Source organism: Dama dama, chromosome 32 (assembly GCF_033118175.1).
Source record: "Dama dama isolate Ldn47 chromosome 32, ASM3311817v1, whole genome shotgun sequence".
NCBI lineage: Eukaryota > Metazoa > Chordata > Mammalia > Artiodactyla > Cervidae > Dama > Dama dama.
Window position 1 is genome coordinate 25576873 of NC_083712.1, and position 21083 is coordinate 25597955.

The 21083-nt window shown below is 38.3% G+C and overlaps 1 protein-coding gene across 1 annotated transcript in view; it reads left to right on the forward strand.

Moving 5' to 3' along the window:
- Positions 1–19841, forward strand: part of FGL1 (fibrinogen like 1) — a 52856-nt gene extending 33015 nt beyond the window's left edge. The window contains exons 2-8 of the mRNA XM_061134513.1: positions 657–736; positions 3500–3680; positions 8586–8745; positions 8978–9075; positions 15022–15110; positions 15376–15563; positions 19546–19841. Of these exons, the coding sequence (XP_060990496.1) occupies positions 674–736; positions 3500–3680; positions 8586–8745; positions 8978–9075; positions 15022–15110; positions 15376–15563; positions 19546–19705 (939 nt within the window). The 5' untranslated portion in view covers positions 657–673 and the 3' untranslated portion in view covers positions 19706–19841. The remainder of the gene's footprint in view (positions 1–656; positions 737–3499; positions 3681–8585; positions 8746–8977; positions 9076–15021; positions 15111–15375; positions 15564–19545) is intronic.
- Positions 19842–21083: the final 1242 nt, after the last annotated feature.

Below are 21083 nucleotides of genomic sequence, written 5' to 3' on the forward strand. Positions count from 1 at the left end.
TTTCATGATTGATTTTAAGAATATCTCAAGAAGTGGTAAAATTAATTTTCCTCTAGAACTTTAAAGAGAACTTCAGGTTTTATTTTATCTCAGTAGCTGCCTACACATTAAAATATTATGAAAAGAAATTCATATTACCTCCTATTTGTTGTAACTTTTTTCTTCCTTTTTCTCAAAATAAAAACAGGCTTCCATGTACAAAATGAGTAACTAATCATTTAGCACTTATCATATGCCAAGGTATATGGAAAAATTAATATCAAAATGGCCACAGTCCTACAAAGTAAGAGTTATGATGTCCATTTTACAGATCAGGAGCATTTCATAGTAAGCTGTGTGAGATCACACCACTAGGAACTGACCAGCTAAAATATGGAACCAGGTATTTGTGCTTAAAGAATCTGTGCCTTTTCCACACTCCAGAGAACCATAGTCCTGCCTCTATATTTGCAAACTGCTTCAATTCTATACAAGGTAACAGTGAGCATCCTTCTGTGGGGAGAAGCCTGGGAAAATCCAAGAGAATTTCCTTGGCAACTCTCAGATTAGACTCGACCTGGAGCTCTGTCTGACCTCCTGAATCACGTTGAGTCAAGCCAGCCAGCACTGGTCTCATAAAAAATTCACAACAAGTTAAATTCTTTTTGTTCTTGCAGTTCTTCCAATAGGAAAAATGGTGAAGATGTTTAGTTTCATCCTTGTCACCACTGCTCTGGTAATGGGCAGGGGAAGCTGGGTAAGTTTATTACAAAAACTATTATATTTTTAATTCCTGCTTTGATCTGAATTTTCTTTTGCAAAAATGTCTATAGTAACTTGTCACTGAAAAAACTAAGGAGGAAAAATGAAAAAGATTTGTGGAAGCACCTGACACATAATAGGCACTTATTAAGTGCTTTAAAAATTTTTTAGAGTAAAAAATCACTATTCACACTGTCTTTTTGATTTACTGAGGTCATTTGGGTGGTTACATGATAATAAGAACTTAAAAGTTCTTTCAGATTTACCTTGAGCTTTGTAATATTGGACACTGTCCATGTAAACTAAACAGATTATTTGAAAGTAATTGCAATGAACTTATGCCTCCCTCCATGAATAAAAATAAGAAAACACTCATTTACTCAAAGCTGTAGGAGAAAGAAAACCCCTAACTTTTTCTTCTTTGATGTGGGCCATTTTTAAAGTCTTTATTGAATTTGTTACAATATTACTTCTCTTTTATGTTTTGGCTTTTTTGGCCACCAGGCATGTAGGATCTTAGCTTCCTGACCAGGGATCAAACCTGCAATCCCTGCACTGGAAGGTGAGATCCCAGCCACTGTACTCAGGGAAGCTCCCCCACTAAGTTTTAAGCAAGTTTACTAACACTGTATATATAGTCATATAAAAATTGAACATTCTTGCCCTGTAATCCTTTAGTCACTTTAAATTGTATAGTTTACTGTATTTAACAGTATCACAACCAATCTCCAACTGTTAGAAAGCAAGGCAGAATTCCAGATGCCATAAAATGACTTTGTTGTTAATTTTTTAGATAGGTGTGACTCAGGGGGCTAAGTAAATAATTGGTTCAGAGAGAATGAATCAAAGAGAGGTGAGGCGAAAGTTACAAAAATACGAAATAGTCCTAGAGATAAACTTCTTTGGTGGTCCAGTGGCTGGGAATCTGCCTGCCAAAACAGGAGACATGATTTCTATCCCTGATCCGGGAAGATACCACATGCTGGGGAGCAACTAAGCCCATGTGCCAGTTACTGAGCCTGTGCTCTAGAGCCCCGGAATCGCCGCAGCTGAAAGCTGCATGGTCTAGGGCCGGTGCTCTGCAACAAGAGAAGCCGCAGTGAGAAGCCTTCACACCACAGCTAGAGAGTAGCCCCTGCTTGCCACGACTAAAGAAAGCCTGCACTCACCAACCGACAAAGACCTAGCACAGCCAGAAATAAAGAAAGAAATGAAAAATTTTAAGAGAGAGAAACAGTCCTAGAGACACAGCCAGGAGAGAGTCGGTGGTTTGGGCCTGGAGATGGGAGAGAGGGGGCCTCTCGTCATTCTCACTCACTTGCTCTAAGACTTTCTGTTTTGAGGTTGAATTTCTGTTTTTACATTATAGTCCTTCATGGTGAAAAAACGTACCTCTTTCTTTTTCCCAAATAGGATATCTACTGTTCAAACTGCCTAACAGAGTGCCCAGAACACAGTAGGTCCTCCTATTTGTGGAAGAAATGTATATAAGGTGCTTCCCTGGTAGCTCAGCTGATAAAGAATCTGCCTGCAAAGCAGGAGATCTGGGTTTGATCCGTGGGTTGGGAAGATCCCCTGGAGGATTATGGAAGGAATATATATAAATAAGGTAGCAGATAAAGATAGGAACAGGAAGTTATGTGAATATAAATTGAGAAATATATCTGACTCTAATTAAATGCCTATAAAAGGAAATAATATAAAAGTAGTGTAAAGCACTTACATGTTAAAAATCGTAATTTCTCAGCAAACATTTGCATTTATCACAGGAGATCCTGACATGAGCTGCATACAGATGTCAAAGTAAAAATGAGAAAGTGGCAAAAATTTGTGTTTCATCCTTTTTTCTCATGGTCCCCAAGTAACTCTCCCAGTGTTGAATACTTAAGAGCCTTTATTATATTATAGCTTCTTGGTCTCAGTAGCTCTTCCCAGGAAACCCACCTCTGCAACTCCCCTTCCCAACTCACCACATTCACTTTATTTCTGGAGTAATCTGCTCAGATGCCACTTTAGAAAGGAACTGATAAACTCGTTCATGTGCAGCATTCTTGCGTTATTTGCCTTTGTTAGAGAAAGTAGCGGGTTCAACTGAAAAACTCAGGCTTCTCCATCCCTTTTTTGAAGTCATTGAGGGAAAAACACCATACATAAAGTTAAAGTGACTTCAGTCTTTCCAGCAACAGGTCAATGGGTAAGATCCTCAGGAGAAACTGAAGTAGCATCCTTTATAAAGATGGCCATGTGTCATCAGATTATAAGCATTCAAATATATTTTTAAATATGTTAATACCAAAAGATCATTCAAAAGCCTCATTTATTTTAGAAAGTGCAACACTAGTCATGCATAAAGCACTTTCCTGTTAAGAAAGCACTCAGGAGAAGACACTGAGATTGAGAGCAGGGACCTTGAACTGGATGTGAATCTGGACTCCTTGCCTGCTGAGAATTTTTGAGGAAGTTTACTCAAAGATGCGCTCATTCCCACCACATGGAATTGTTATGAGGATCAAATGAAGCAGCGACTCTTAAAGCTCTTAGCATGGTCATTCAGATTATAGCATTTTTTAATTCAAAACTTCCTTATTCTGGTAAGCCATGATTTCTTTTTCTTCAAATACATGGTTTTAGAACCTCTAAACACTTCCTGGTTAGAAAACTATTCTGAAATGAGAACTGGGGACAAAATTGAAGCATACATTTAGCATCTCATTCCAGGGGTTATTTTCTGTAAGACGAGATGCACATTACTTTGCAGGCTCTGGAGAACTGCCTCCAGGAGCAGTCGCGGCTCAGAGCCCAAGTGTACCTGCTGGAGACCCGGGTCAAGCAGCAACAAGTCAAGCTCTCACAGCTTTTGCATGAGCAGGAAGTCCAACTCCTTGATAAAGGAGAGGAGAATAGTGTCATTGACCTTGGAGGCAAGAGGCAATATGCAGGTCAGAATTTATTTTTATTTCTTCTTCCTTAATTAATTTTTTATTGGGGTATAGTTCATTTACCTAATCTAATTTTCTTAAATGTTTCAATAACTTAACATTGGGACTTCCCTGGTGGTCCAGTGGTTAAGACTCCACCCTTCCAATGCAAGGGGCATGGGTCCCATCCCTGGTCGGGGAAATAAAATCCCACATGCTGTGCAGCCTGGCCAAAAAAAAAATTTTAAGCCAAAGTTTATTAAAAATAATAATAATAAAGATTTTTTTAATAAAAATAAAATTATGACACGTTTAATGATAATATAGAGAATAAAAAGTGAAAGTTGCTCAGTCGTGTCCACCTCTTCATGGAATTCTCCAGGCCAGAATACTGGAGTAGGTAGCCTTTTCCTTCCCCAGGGGATCTTCCCAACCCAGGGATCGAACCCAGGTCTCCCACATTGCAGGCAGATTCTTTACCAACTGAGCTATGAGGGAAGCCCCTAAGATAGATAATAGACATCCTATGCGACTATTTGGGGTATAACAGCTAAAAAATTTCCAGAAGTCAGTAGATCGGTATTTAATATTCTTCACAGATGTTGTAAGCATGAAGGAAGAGAAGGAGGAATAAACTATGAAATATAAATCCAGTTCAATTTTACTTTATTTTTCAACATACAGGAAAACTACTGGAGAATCTATCAAGAGCAAAAAAAAAAAAATCCACTCAATAAACAAAATACATAATAACACATAAATTCTAAGATAATACTTAATATATTTAGCATAATATATAATGTATAAAATATATAAAAATTTGCTCACACCAAAGGGTATATTTTTGGTCTCCTTAAATTTAAAAAACGGTTAAATATTTATGTATGTGATCCATAGAAATAAATTTCTTTTTTCTTATTTGTAAGTTACTGTATTATTACTAAATCAATTATTTTCTGAATCCGAATTCATCTCATAGTAAAAAACACCTAATTACATACAACCTGGCAGCTTTTAAAAACAATGCACAAATCACATGATTTTTATAAAACATATAGTTAAATGTATTTTTTAAGCTTTTGGGTGTGATTGGATTATGTGCCTTTATTAAAAGATTACCAAATTCACACTAATTGTTGACAATCACAACTGCCTTTTAGCATCATCTGTTCAACCAACACGACCACTAGTTTAACCATGTCCCCTTGTGTAGGAGCCCCTAGTATTTATGAGATACTATCTCAAAAGGCACTATGTGTGGTGTTTGAAGTAGAGACCAAAGCCTGGGTTCAAAGTCCAGTTGCCCATGTTGCTAGAAGTGGCCTTTGAGCAAATTACTTGACCTCTTTGTGCCTCTTATTCCTCATCTATAAAATGGGAGTGATAAGGATACCTGTTTCTTTGGTGTAAAGATCAAATAAGTTAATAGATCTAATGAAATGCTTACAAAAGCATTTCTCCTTTAGCTCAGTGAATGTCAGCTCTCTACCTACATTATTATATCTTCTCTCCTTTACTTTCAGAGGAAAGAGCCCACCAATCCTCCCCACAGCAATATTGCAACTTCCTCTCTCTCCTCTAAGTGTCATCTCATGTTGCCTGGGGCTGAGGATGGCGTTCCTGGCATTTCCCAGCATGCTCTGTGGCATGTGGCTGAGCTTAGGCTGACCTTCCTTGGAGTTTAGAATGTGGGGGTACTTTGCCTTTGGTTCTCAGTCACCATTCTGGGACAAGAGGGAAAAGTTCATTTGGCGGGCTGGCATGTCCCTTTGTGAAGCTTCAACATTTATCCTCCCAGCACAGTTTGCTTTCTGCCTGAGCAGAGAGTATTCACCTCACCCGTTTAACAGTGTTTGTCAAACAGAGAGCAGGAAGCCTTGGCCTCACTCTAACATTATGTAAGTATCCAAAAATTCTTTTTTAAACTCCCATGAACACCAAGCTCTCTAACCCTACCCCTCTTCTCCCTATTCTCTGGGGTGGTTGAGTGAGTCAAAGCATTTTGACAAAGCATTATTAAATATCTATTTAATATTTTAAACTCTCCATTCCTTGAATTTTCTATCAGAGTAAAAGTCACATTTTCCCAAGGTAGGCTCCTTAACCTATTTGCTTTAAGAAATTGAGCTGGTGGTACTTTTCTTTGTTTGGGTTTTGTTTTTGTTTTTTCAGTGGAAATCTGTCCTCTGAATTTTAAGTTGTGTTTGGCATTTTCCTCTGGGAAGATCAAAACATTTTTAAAAACTTAAACTTGGAGTTGGCATAAAATAAGAACAAATAAAAAATGTTGGCTGAAAACTCCATATTCACAGAGTTTTCCAGAGGCAAATGTTATAGCTAATTATTTCTATATTTGCTTGGGAAATAGTCTGAACCTGTGAGTCTTTACTATTCAGCTCTTTGGTAGGTGGTTAAATGTAAGCAAAGAGCTCTTTTCCTAATGAGCTTACACAGACTGAAGTAAGAAAGAGAAAAATAAATATTGCATATTAACACATATATATGGAATCTAGAATAGTGATACTGATTAGCCTATTTGCAGGGCAGGAATAGAGATGCAGACATGGCGGACAGACTTGTGGACACAGCAGGGGAAAGAGAGGGTGGGACTAATTGAGAGAGAAGCATTGATACATACACTGCTGCTGCTGCTAAGTCACTTCAGTCGTGTCCGACTCTGTGCAACCCCATAGACGGCAGCCCACCAGGCTCCCCCATCCTGGGGATTCTTCAATCAAGAACACTGGAGTGGTTTGCCATTTCCTTCTCCAATGCATGAAAGTCAAAAGTGAAAGTGAAGTTGCTCAGTCCTGTCCGACTCTTAGCAACCCCATGGACTGCATCCTACCAGGCTGCTCCGTCCATGGGATTTTCCAGGCAAGAGTACTGGAGTGGGGTACCATTGCCTACTGCCATGTGTAAAATAGCCAGTGGGAGGCTACTGTATGGCACAGGGTGCTCTGTGACAGCCTGGGGGTGTGGGGCGGGGTGGAAGGGACGCTCGGGAGCGAGGGGATATATATGTACTTATGGTTGACTTGCATTGTTGTACAGCAGAAACCAACACAACATTATAAAGCAATTATCCTCCAATTTAAAAAAAAGTAAATGGAAAAAAAAATTTGCTTACTTTAATGAAAAATGCTGTGCAATGTACTTGACCACAAGATGGAAGCTTTTGAACAACCTTGAACTAATTTTAGATAATCATTTTCACATTGTTTTTCTTCTTGTTTAACTGCAAAACAGGATTTAAAAAAATAATCCAGGATGTGGAAAGAACACATGGGCTTCTGAATCTCAAAGATAGATACATGATTAAGGCCTAACTCGTTAGAAAAATGGACATTCACCAAAGCAGTGGTATATGATGGGTCTCAACCTGATGATGGTTTTAGAAAGTGACTAAGGTTCTTTATTTTTATTTCTCCTCTGATTCCTATTGCCTGTTCAATCTATTTAATGTGGGATATATTTTATTTGTAACAAAATTATAGACTATTTGGCATCAGAACAATGAAAACGAACAAAGAACTTAATATGCTAAAAGAATGGAATTGTCAATTAGGGCAAGAAATTTTTTATTAGGTACAATTGAACATAAAACATTATATTAGTTTCTGGTATATAATATAATGATATGATGTTTGTATATATTGTGAAATGATCACTACACTAAGTCCAGTTAACATCCGTCACCATTTATAGTTACAGAACTGTAGAAAATTTTTTTAAAAAGGGAGGAAATGAACAAAATGATAAGGGTAAAATTTGAAAGTTAGTGATGTTATAGTATTTTTATTCAAAAGTCTGTTATTGGGTATCCTTGAAACTATCTCCTTACAGTGGCCATTAATTCAACTACCCTAAAACATAGCTGCCTGGGCATCTAAACAATATTGAGTTCATATCTGATGAATGGGCTTCCGCAGTGGCTCAGTGGTAAAGAATCCACCTGCAATGCAGGAGGGTTGTGGTAAACAATCCATCTGCAATGCACATTCCAGTTCGATCCCTGGGTTAGGAAGATCCCCTGGAAGAGGGCATGGCAACCCACTCCAATATTCTTGCCTGAAGAATCCCATGGACAGGGGAGCCTGGTGGGCAACAGTCCATAGGATTCCACAGAGTTGGACATGACTGAAGTGACCTAGGACACACATATCAACCATGTTCTCTAATTCAGCACAGATCAGCCTAGATGAGACCAATGGTTATTTATTTATCCCACCCTCACGTGATTTAAGAAACAGATATTACTTTTTGGTGACAAATTGGTAGCTTCAGTGGTCAAAGAAATACCAGCACAGAGAAGACTACAGGGACGAAATAATAGAAACTTGCAGTTTTTATCAAAACATCTAAGAATGCATGGACTCTTAGAAATTTCAGTGGGTGAGTAAAAACTCTGGTGAGACTGGGAGGTTATAAGAATCTAACAAGATTACTATTTTGAGTTCATTTCCAGATGTTCAGAATAATTTATAATGCTGTAAATCAAGATAATCCATTTTAAATTATTTGTTTGGTGTTATATATTTCTACTTTCATTTTAGTGCCATGAGAGAAAAAGGTTCCTCTGTCCTGTCTGATAAAGATATAACTTTCACTTAAATATACTGTAATTAACTAAAACATAATTTCAGACTCTTCCAAAAAATCAGAAATGAGAAACCATATACCTATTTCACCATTTTATTTTTTCCATGATCATATCAAGAAGTCAGATGATAATTATATCATCTAGGAAAAAAAGAACATCCTAGTAGCCACTGAAAGATGTACAAGGTGCAGTGTTAAACAGCTGATTATCTGCATCATGTGATTATCTGTCTCCATTAGTATCGAGTAATCTCATTCAGAGGCTCCCTTTAAAAAAAAAAAAAGACACATGACAAATATTACATTACTTTGTTTTCCAAACAGATTGTTCAGAGATTTTCAATGACGGGTACAAGCAGAGTGGATTTTACAAAATCAAACCTCTCCAGAGCCCAGCAGAATTCTCTGTTTATTGTGACATGTCTGACGGAGGAGGATGGACTGTAATTCAGAGACGATCTGATGGCAGTGAAAACTTTAACAGGTGTGCTAATTATGACATAAGGATTTATTTGGAGTAGGAAATATGAGGTTTACAAAAGTTAAGCCTCTTTATTATATCCCAAAGTGTTTTTTAGAACTTCATTCTTTCTAAATAAATAAAGTGCATTAGCTAATCAAGAAGATATTGTGGGTAGGGGTAGAAGTGTGCACCTTGGGTACTGCAAAGGTCCATTTGGATTTTGCTAAAATCAGCTTTCACTTTCATTTTTTAGAGACTGGAGTGACTATGAAAATGGTTTTGGAAATTTTGTCCAAAAAAATGGTGAATATTGGTTGGGTAACAGAAACCTTCACTTACTGACCAGACAAGGTAAGGTTTACCTGATACCAAATTCACTGGAAATACAACAAAGGGAACACAACTGTTTTTCACTAAATTCTAAACAATAGAACTAATTCAATAACTACTATGATTTGCAGATGGCCAATAATCCCTTTTGGGAAATAATCTCCTTTGTAAAAGGTGGCTGCTTAGACCTAGGTTGTGGGAGAAATATTTCTCACATATATTTTTTCTGTTTCTGGGAAGGAAATCTACTGTCATAATCATTCTTTTAAATGACTTGTATGACTCAAAACATATATTTTGTATCACTTATCTATTGGCACAGTAATACTGTATAACAAGCCACTTACGAATTTGGTGATTTAAAACAACTCTTTATTATTTCTCACAAATATGCAGGGCAGCTGTGTGGTTTTGCTCATTAGGGCTGGGCTCTCCTGATCTTGCTGGGCTTACTCATGAGCTGGTGATCAACTTCCTCATCAGTGGGAGGCTGGCTGTTCAGCTCACTCCACATGGCCCGTCATCTTCCAGCTGGCTAGCCTGGACTTGTTCTTGAAGCAGAAGCAGAGTTCCAAGAAAGAGAATGAAAGCACAGAACTTCCTTGAGACCTAGACTCAGCAATGGCACACAGTCACTTACACTGCCTTCTGTTGGTGAAAGCAAGTCACAGGAGCGGCTCAGATGTAAGGAGAAAGGAAACAGGCTTAATGGAAGGACTTAACAGAGTCCCATTGCAAAGGGAAAGCTGAAGAATTGAGGAATCATGGCTGGTTTTGGAATCACATACCACAGAATATAAATGTTCTTGTTCCCATCGCCCTCCAAATCTTAATTTGAAAAGCTTCCAAGATACAACAAAACTGGAAGACATTTCAACCTACCACCTAGATTTTACATTAACATTTTAATCCTGTAATTTTCCATCTATCCATCCATTGATCCACTTTTTTGACATTTCCATGTAAATTGCAGATATCTGTATCATTCCCTCTACCTGCTTTTTCATGGATGTCTTTTAGAGTTTGACATTTGTTTAAAGTATCACTAGTTTAATAATATATTTTCTAAGCTTCTCTTTTCCATGTTCTTTTGTTCCAATCCTTTATCTTCCTTACCTCACTTTCTACCTGAGATTGTAGTCAATTCCACTCAAATCTGATTCTTAAGGTTTCATAAAAAGCAATTGTATTGCCCAAGAAAACATGCTAAATCACACTGGCAATGCACTAAACGTAAGAGCAAAGTTTATTCATTCTAAACAAGTTAAGGAAAGTGGTTTGTGTGTCTACATTCATAATAGTATCATTGTATTATAGAGATCTTAGAAACACCACAGAATAGTAGCTTAGAGAGGATGGATAATCCTAGAAGTCTAAAGCTTTCTGTGTACAGTCTTCTTATGATCAGTGTTTTTTAAATTTCAAAGTAATTCTTACCCTACTTGTGTTTTATGATAGATATATAATATTCATCATACCAATTTCTGTTTTTTCACGTGTTAATATGCATCTGGTTTTTCATTGAAACTATGAAAACCCGAAGAAGTAACCCTTGGATCCTTCTAAACATACTGAATTAAAACTTATTAATTAATAATAGTGAAGGACAGGGAAGCCTGGTGTGCTGCAGTCCATGGGGTGGCAAAGAGTAAGACATGACTGAGCAACTAAACAACAACAAATATTATTAATTAAATATTATAAAAATAAAATTTTTTTTCAAATTACTATTAGATATTTGTTTATCCAGATGCACTTTGACAACATATCTGCTTCACATTTTCATTGGTGATTCAGACTGGCTACTCTCATGGTAGCAAAAATGTATTTATCAGTTCCAGGTGTCACAACTGCATGGAACATCACCCCAAGGAAAAAGAGTGACTTTCTTGCTACATTTCTTTTCTTTCCTTTTTTTTCTTTTTCCCTAAATAATGTGGCTGTGCATGCAGCATAGGGGACCTTAGTGCCCAGACCAGGGATAGAACTCATGCCCTGTTCAGTGAAATCACAGAGTCTTAACCACTAGACTGCCAGAGAAGTCCCCCTGCATTTCTTAATTATGAGAGCATTTAAAGCTAAGGAAGTCAAGAAACACCTGGAATAACAGGCAAATTTGGCCTTGGAGTACAGAATGAAGCAGGGCAAAAGCTAATAGAGTTTTGCCAAGAGAACGCACTGGTCACAGCAAACACACTCTTCCAACAACACAACAGACTGCTCTACACATGGACATCATCAGATGGTCAATACCGAAAGCTAGTTCGTCAGAGTGCCTGATGAACTATGGACGGAGGTTCGTGACATTATAAGGAGACAGGGATCAAAACCATCCCCAAGAAAAAGAAATGCAAAAGTGTAAAATGGCTGTCTGAGGAGGCCTTACAAATAGCTGTGAAAAGAAGAGAAGCAAAAAGCAAAGGAGAAAAGGAAAGATATACGCATTTCAATGCAGAGTTCCAAAGAATAGCAAGGAGAGATAAGAAAGCTTTCCTCAGTGATCGGTGCAAAGAAATAGAGGAAAACAATAGAATGGGAAAGACTAGAGATCTCTTCAAGAAAATTAGAGATACCAAGGGAACATTTCACGCAAAGATGGGCTCAATAAAGGACAGAAATGGTATGGACCTAACAGAAGCAGAAGATGTTAAGAAGAGGTGGCAAGAATACACAGAACTGTACAAAAAAGATCTTCATGACCCAGAAAATCATGGTGTGATCACTCACCTAGAGCCAGACATACTGGAATGTGAAGTCGAGTGGGCCTTAGGAAGCATCATTGCGAACAAAGCCAGTGGAGGTGATGGAATTCCACTTGAGCTATTTCAAATCCTAAAAGATGATGCGGTGAAAGTGCTGCACTCAGTATGCCAGCAAATTTGGCCACTCAGTAGTGGCCACAGGACTGGAAAAGGTCAGTTTTCATTCCAGTCCCAAAGAAAGGCAATGCCGAAGAATGCTCAAACTACTGCACATTTGCACTCATCTCACCCGCTAGTAAAGTAATGCTCAAAATTTTCCAAGCCAGGCTTCAACAATACGTGAACTGTGAAATTCCAGATGTTCAAGCTGGTTTTAGAAAAGGCAGAGGAACCAGAGATCAAATTGCCAACATCCGCTGGATCATCGAAAAAGCAAGAGAGTTTCAGAAAAACATCTATTTCTGCTTTATTGACTATGCCAAAGCCTTTGTGTGGATCACAATAAATTGTGGAAAATTCTTCAAGTGATGGGAATACCAGGCCACCTGACCTGCCTCTTGAGAAACCTGTATGCAGGTCAGGAAGCAACAATTAGAATTGGACATTGAACAACAGACTTGTTCCAAATAGGAAAAGGAGTCCATCAAGGCTGTATATTGTCACCCTGCTTATTTAACTTATATGCAGAGTACATCATACAAAATTCTGGGCTGGATGAAGCACAAGCTGGAATCAAGATTGCTGGGAGAAATATCAGTAACCTCAGATATGCAAATGACACCACCCTTATGGCAGAAAGTGAAAAGGAACTAAAGAGCCTCTTGATGAAAATGAAAGAGGAGAGTGAAAAAGTTGGCTTAAAACTCAACATTCAGAAAATTAAGATCATGGCATCTGGTCCCATCACTTCATGGCAAATAGATGGGGAAACAGTGGAAACAGTGTCAGACTTTATTTTGGGGGGGGCTCCAAAATCCCTGTAGATGGTGATTGCAGCCATGAAATTAAAAGACACTTACTTCTTGGAAGGAAAGTTATGACCAACCTAGACAGCATATTAAAAAACAGAGACATTACTTTGCCAACAAAGGTCCATCTTGTTAAGGCTATGGTTTTTTCCAGTAGTCATGTATGGTTGTGAGAGTTAGACTACAAATAAAGCTGAGCGCAGAAGAATTGATGCTTTTGAACTGTGGTGTTGGAGAAGACTCTTGAGAGTCCCTTGGAGAGCAAGGAGATCCAACCAATCAATCCTAAAGGAGATCAGTCCTGAATATTCATTGGAAGGACTGATGTTGAAGCTGAAGCTCCCATACTTTGGCCACCTGATGGGAAGAGCTGACTCCTTTGAAAAGACCCTGATGCTGGGAAAGATTGAGGGCAGGAGGAGAAGGGGACAACAGAGGATGAGATGGTTGGATGGCATCACCAACTCAATGGGTGTGAGTTTGAGCAAGCTCCGGGAGTTGGTGATGGACAGGGAGGCCTGGCATGCTGCAGTCCATGGGATCGCAAAGAGTTGGACACAACTGAGCAACTGAACTAAACTGAAAGCTAAGGAGTTGCCTCTTTAAAATAGCTTTATCCCCATTATATAAATTTTGGCTGGACTTGTTTGTAATAAAGCTAATTTAGAAATGATCCAAAATTGAATATTTATTTACTAATTGACTAAAGAGATATTTAGATGGTTACCTAAAAGTCTAAACCTCTTCTATAATGCAAAGTACTTTTTAGGAGCATTGATTTAGCCTATATTTCTGCTCTTGTCCACTTCACAGTCTTAACTCATATAACATTTACTACCTATTGATCAGATTAAAGTGGCCTCTTCCTTGAAATCCCACTTTAGAGAGCTCCATGAGTCAAGGAATCTGTGGGGTCAGAGAGTCTCCTAGACTCACTCTGGCAATAGAGTCCAGCATTCTCTACTGAAGAAGCCTTGACTTTGCCTCCAGGACCTATTCATGCCTCTTCTTCATCTGTCCCCCTATACGAAAATTGTACATCTGGTGTGTACACCCCTAAGGCTGAGGGGAAGTGAAGAAACAGCTTTTATTTTGGATGTCAACAGAGCTTGGTGTGCAGTCTGGAATGTCCATAAGAGTCTCCTAGACTCACTCTGGCAATAGAGTCCAGCATTCTCTACTGAAGAAGCCTTGACTTTGCCTCCAGGACCTATTCATGCCTCTTCTTCATCTGTCCCCCTATACGAAAATTGTACATCTGGTGTGTACACCCCTAAGGCTGAGGGGAAGTGAAGAAACAGCTTTTATTTTGGATGTCAACAGAGCTTGGTGTGCAGTCTGGAATGTCCAAAGGGCGAGGCCCTTTGCTCTGTGTGATGGAGATTGGGGTGGGGCAAGAGAGCAGGCCGACCGTGGGCCAGATCTGCATGACCTGCTGCTATGTTCCAGCTTAGAACTGGGAGGAGGCTAAGACTCTAAATTCAAACCTGATCTTACTGGTCATTGTGAAATTTTATTGATCAAAGTAGAAGGATTGAATACAAATATATTATCTGATTGTCAGTTTGATTTATAACTTTTTGTTCCTGACAATAGTTCTGTTTCTGAAAGAGTAGTCTTTGTTATTTGCAAATGATGGGACAAATGAAGAAAAGCTGATTACTTGATGGTATCAACTATTTCAGTCCTTATTTAATGTTGAAGATCAACATCCTTACCAAAAGTAAGAAAAAAAAGTCAACTTTTAAACTTCTTAAAACTTCTGTCTATTCACTGTTAGATTTCTTTTTTTTTAATTAATTAATTTTAATTGGAGGCTAATTACTTTACAATATTGTAGTGGTTTTTGGCCGTACATTGACATGAATCAGCCACGGGTGTACATGTGTTCCCCATCCTGAACCCCCCTCCCACCTCCCTCCCCACCCCACCCCTCAGGGTCATCCCAGTACATCAGCCTTGAGCATTTTTTAATCTATGTACTGAAAAATGACTTGCTTACTGTTGTTCTTTGCCAAGTGAATTATACTGGCTCTTATCTATGATAGATCTAGTAGAAATGTTCTACCTTTAATATTACATTCCTAACTTTTTCCAAGTAAAACACAGAATAAAACATACATGTTGTAAATACAATGGAGTCACTGTTTATTCTTCAAAAACTGACTCATGGTAGAAGGAAATGGTCTAAGTAAAATAGAGCCACAAACTGTTTTTAAGCCCCAGTAAGTAAATGTCATCTCATACATTAAAAAAAAAAAAAAAAACCTACAATTTCTTTTTTTTCCCGTTCTTAGGAGACTACACGTTAAAAATCAACCTTGCAGATTTTGAGAAAAATAGCCGTTATGCTCAATATAAAAATTTCAAAGTTGGAGATGAAAAGGTACTAACATTTTCAAATAAATATCACCACAAATTAATGTGTTAAACATACAGTGTAAAACCCAAAGTCAGGGGAAACAAAAATCTGCAATAGAACCTGATCTTTTGTTTATTAAATAAGCCTGTTTTTGAAGTAGTAATAGAGAAACCCTGGGCGGGCTACAGTCCATGGGGTCACAAGGAGTCGGACACTACTGAGTGACTGAACACACAAACATACATACACGACAGTAACAACTGATCATGGAAATCGCCTTTTTCTTTAGAATTCCTATGATTTGCATATTGGGGAATATTCTGGAACCGCTGGAGACTCCCTTACTGGAAATTTTCATCCTGAAGTGCAATGGTGGGCCAGTCACCAAAGAATGAAATTCAGCACATGGGACAGAGATAACGACAACTACGAAGGGAACTGTGCGAAAGAGGATCAGTCTGGCTGGTGGTTTAACAGGTTTGATGTTTCATAAACACGGTTGCAATGGCATTGATGATATCTGACTGGTGGGCATTAATTATAACGTATGCAGGAGTGTTGGTCTGCTTTGTTATACTGGTATTATTAAGTAATCATCCTTATTAGAATCTTTCAATAATAAAGTAGCTTTAAGGATTTGCTCACTGTGTACCTTAGTCAAGCTTGAAAGAGAGAAAAATAGAGAAAAATCAAATTACTGCTTTTATAAAGATGGTTTGCAAACGGAGTTATGAGTGAGTTATCAAATATAGAGCATTTTCGACATTCTAATAACCAGGTAGCTCTTCACCTTCTCCTATCATGTTATTGTAAAATTTTCTGTGTAATACTATTTTACATTTACTGTGACTTTTTAAAAATCATTCAACCCAAGTTCCTCTCAATGCATAAATTTCCTCTAAGATTCCTGAAACCTAATTCCGCCTTCTGGTTGAATACTCCAATGTTACTTTGTTGGCAAATTCATCCCATTTTTGATTGTACTAAATCAGTTTTTCTTTTTTTAATCTTTTTTTGTGTATTAAAAAAATATTGGGGGTGCTGCACTGTGGGGCCTGTAGGATCTTAGTTCCCTGACCAGGGATTGAACCCTGGCCCCCAGCATTGGAAGCACAGAGTTTTAACCATTGGACCACCAGGGAAGTCCACTATATCAACTTCTCTTCATTTTCTCTTATTAACCTGAAATCTTTCTTCTTATTACTGTGTCAGTTTTTTCCCTCAGTAGTTACAGAGTAACTGTATTCTTTTTCAACATAACTGTTTGGGTGCTGGGTAAGAAAATATTTACTGTGCTCCTCGACATTTTCTCTTCTTTAGGCTAGGTATTCCTCATTCCTTTCACTATTCTTCACCCAAGATGATTTCCAAACAGTACCCTTTTTTGTCATCACAAAGTTAAGGCGGGAATGGAAAAATTCAGTCTTCCTTAAAAATAACCTGATACTCAATGACTTAGCATCAGCAGCAGCAAGCCTACTGTGTCTGCACAGCAGTTGTGCTCAACTGTTAGGCTGTCCATGGGCTGTGACATGGCCTGTGTCACATGCCTTTAGTACATGGCCTGTGAACATCTCCTTTTGTCTTTAGAAGACAGGGGTCACCTCAAAATAGCTGGACACTTAAACATTCCATTACAGAATCCTTTGTGAGTATGTCTGGAGTGCTGAGTTTTCCATGTAACTGAGGACTAATCATTTAAATTCCACAATCCAAATTTTAATTTTTTTTTCATTACGTAAATACTTTTTAAGACATAAAGAATCCTCTGTTTTATTAAGTGGAGGTATACCAGACATAGGTCTATTTTCCATAAAATCATGAGAATCCTCCTTATGAACATCTTTAGTTATTACAATGTGCTGATTTTAGAGTCATACATTCTATGGAGGTACAGTTAGCTGTATATAGTGTGGAATATCAAGTTGAATCTAAGTAGTTGTATAAACACTATTTTATCTGGATTTTGCTTTTTTCAAAGTCTGAGTCCCTTTAAATTTTGGTCATTTGTAAAGGAAGTGGAACATACACAGCAGTGAGAGGGGAAAGAAAACCAAAGTTATCTTTCCTACTTAACAAATCGAAGGTGGTGATGATCTTTTTCCCTTGTGGTTTTTTTTGTTCTCTTTAAAACCATATTTATCACCTTCTCTTTATTCTCCTTTTTCGTCCCCTTTCTCTCTAAGTTAGCATTATGTAGGAATTATCAACATTATATAAAACTTGTCTATAATTCACAAAGTCTCAAGCACCCCTTAATATAGCAGAATTCAATACATGGAAATAACAACCACTATGGTTAATATTAGCAGGAGATCAAAACCAAGTACCTACCCAATTAAATGGTAAGTGGCACACAGTTCGACGTGGAATAATAAATGATTGACTTGACTTTAAAGATAGGAGTTCAGGGAAGACAAAGAAAGGCAATTCAGCTGCTGGAGCCACCCAAGGAAACTCCATTATCCTTGGAGTCAGAGGCGATTGTGCAGGTATAAAGTCAGAAAAGCTGAAGAGAAAGTCAATTTTTCCAGCAGTTCAGTGCTACTTCCTCCATGCCTGCTTCTGCTGTGGTTTAACTCCATCATCCTCTTCCTCTTTATTCTTGTTTTGTCCTTATTTTTTTACTGTCCCATAGTTCTTCCAATTTACATAAAATCTTGGCATTTCTAAGTTTTACCCACCTATTAGGCATTCCTTCTCATCATAGCAAACCAATCACTGAGTGTCGATGTCTTCTCTTCTTTACCAGTGTAGCATCTCATGTGTATGCACAAGGCTACTTCTTCACCAAGGGAGCCCCAACCATCTCCCAACCTAGTCTCAAGTTCAGGCTGTTCTGGAACCTGAAAGATGCTGGGGAAAGTGGTCTTAGAATTGCTAAGGTTTGCTATGTTGACCAGAGTCAGCTTTTAACAGGATTCAAATCACACACTAAATAGAAAAATATAAATATATGTAGTGGATATCTCTAGGAAGGAAGATAAAATATGTCAAAATATGTATTGGGGAGGCTCAATCTAGAATATTTTCTCTTTTGCTGTTATTTCCATGCAGTTTTAAAAGCATAAAAGGCTCTTAACACTTGCAGATTTAGCATACATGGTTTGATTAGTTACATCAATTTAAATTAGGAGGACTGTGGGGACAGTTAGCAGGAAAGAATTAGGAGGGCTGGTAAGTGAGGCAGGTCAACCACTCAACAATGATGGGTAAATTATATGCTTGCTTTGATTCAGTAATTCAGGCACTTTCCATAGATTTTCAGAAGTATTCTTTTGAATGTTGCTCTATGTCCCAGTGTCTGAAATCTTCTCATTGGTTGTAGCAATAAAGAAATATATAGTAACTAATTTAATAACAGTACCCAGAAAATTATCACCTACTCTTTGTTTAGCCATATTAGGAGCAAAATTTACAGATCCCAAAGAGGAAGGGGGACATTTTAAAATTCATGATAACCTAACCAGTGTATCTCGGTTGGTACAATATAGGTAAAAATAATAAACTCAGCAATTAAGGCAGATGATCATTAGTTGATGACTGGAAAACTTTAAATCATGGTTTTGGTTTTGTTTCTTTACCCCTTTGAGGTTAAAATAATTGATATACTGGTAACTCGAGAGGGAGGAAGGGAATTGGAATTATGAAAGCAAAGTCTTGGCAGCAGATGGATGAACATTTTAAGTGTAAATTATACAGGGAAGCTGGCAAATGGAGCAGCACACCACACCCATACCACTCCTGCTAAGGCTCAGGCTTACCAGGTCATGCTTTTGTTTGCTTGTTTTTCTTTCTTCCTTCCTTCCTGCCTCCCTCCCTCTCTCTCCCCCTCTCTCATTTCCCTCCTTTCTTTCTCATTTTAAGTCTATTAAGAACAGAGCTACTTTTTTTTAACAATATAAGTGGGACTTCCCTGGTGGTCCAGAGGCTAAAACTTCGTGCTCCCAATGCAGGGGGCCCTGGGTTCGGTCTCTGGTCAGGGAACTAGATCCCACATGCTGCAACTAAGAGTTTGCATTGCTGCAATGAAAATTGAAGATTCTGCATGTTGCAACTAAGATCAGGTGCAGCCAAATATAAATAAATGAATATAAGTGGCCTGGGTTTTGTCCTGAGAGTTGTTATGGTACTAAAATCCACCAGTTTAGAAAACTCACGTTGTATAAATCTCTTGGCTTTTGGAAACTGCTAAATATTCTCTTATCCGAAAATGGCACAGGGAACTCCCTGGTGGTCCAGTGGTTAGGACTCTGTGCAATCACTCCCAAGGGCGTGGGTTCAGTCCCTGGTTGGGGAATTAAAACCCCATAAGCCACAAGGGATAGCCAAAAAAAGAAAAAGAAAAAAATGGCCGAATTCATAGTTAAAATGTTTTCGGCCATTTGCTCACAAAATAAGGGTTTCAAAGGATATTTTTCTAGTCTGATTGCTTTGTGTTTATTTTTCCTCCCACTAGGTGTCACTCTGCAAACCTGAATGGTTTATACCACAAGGGTCCCTACACCGCTAAAACAGACAATGGGATTGTCTGGCACACCTGGCATGGATGGTGGTATTCCTTGAAATCTGTGGTTATGAAAATTAGGCCAAATGATTTCATTCCAAATATTGTTTAATTGTCCCTGCTGGGGTTTCATTTCTGCAGTTTATCTTGGTTTAAGTGATTTGAAAAATGTAGCAGATCTGAACATTCACATGTATGATGATGGCAATTATTATGTGCACTACTTTTCATTCTTCCTTTTCTTACTTAAGGTACTTTCCATACAGCAAATATGTGATACTCACCAAATAAATGTAGATTATATTAATATCTGTTGAATTGCTATGTGCAAAGGGCTCTGATAAGAGATAATGAGCAAAATATAAAATCATACAGTATATACATGACTTGGGAGACAACACAGCATAGATATATAATAAATTACATATGAATTCAGTTTAAAAAATACATGAAAAAAAATTTAGCAAATGATGGATGGCCAAATCAGCTGCCTGGATGGTAAATATTATGAGTTAGCAAATGAACTCAGGTGTCTGACTGCACATTAGAACTTTAAATACAACCCAGGATCTTAATCACTATGGAGCAAACACTATGGAGCAAACAAATATTTTTCAGATGTTTAAGTAGACTATACACTTCTTTCAGAATCTTCACTTTAATTATTTTATCAATCTTGTAAGGCATTATTGTTTTTGTTGTTTAGTTGCTAAGTCATATCCAACTCTTTTGTGACCCTATGGGCTGTAGCCCACCAGGCTCCTCTGTCCATAGGGTTACCCAGGCAAGAATACTGGAGTGGGTTGCCATTCCCTTCTACAGGGGATCTTCCCAACCCAGGGCTCAAGCCCATATCTCTTGCATTGGCAGGCAGACCACTGAGCCACCAGGGAAGCCCAGGAGTTATTATCCCCACTTAACAGAGCTGATAATTTATGGATCTAAGATGGTTTGACTGCTTAACACTTAGAAAACTAATAAGTAGGGGAACAAGAACTCAAATCCAAGTCTTCTGATATAAAATCAAATATTTTGCATCCAGGCTACAGCTTCTGCCGGCCTGTGTCAGACACAGAGGACACACTTCAAGTCCACAGGAAGCTCAGTTTTTTAGCTAAAGATATACACTAACCATAGATCTTCCTGTACCTCAGATGGTAAAGAAGCTGCCTGCAGTGCAGGAGACCTGAGTTCGATCCCTAGGTCAGGAAGATCCTCTGGAGAAGGGAATGGCGATCCACTCCAGTATTCTTGCCTGGAGAATCCCATGGGCAGAGGAGTTTGGCGGGCTATAGTTCATGGGGTCACAAAGAGTTGGACATGACTGAGCGACTAACACTTCTACTGCTATACACTAACCATACAATCACAGAAATGTAAATAATTCCAAAAGCTGATAAGTAAGAAGGAAAAACGTGTTCCTGGGAGATGTATAGTAGGGAACCTGACCTGGTTTGGAGGAGAGGGGCCAGAGAAGTTTCCTGGAGGAA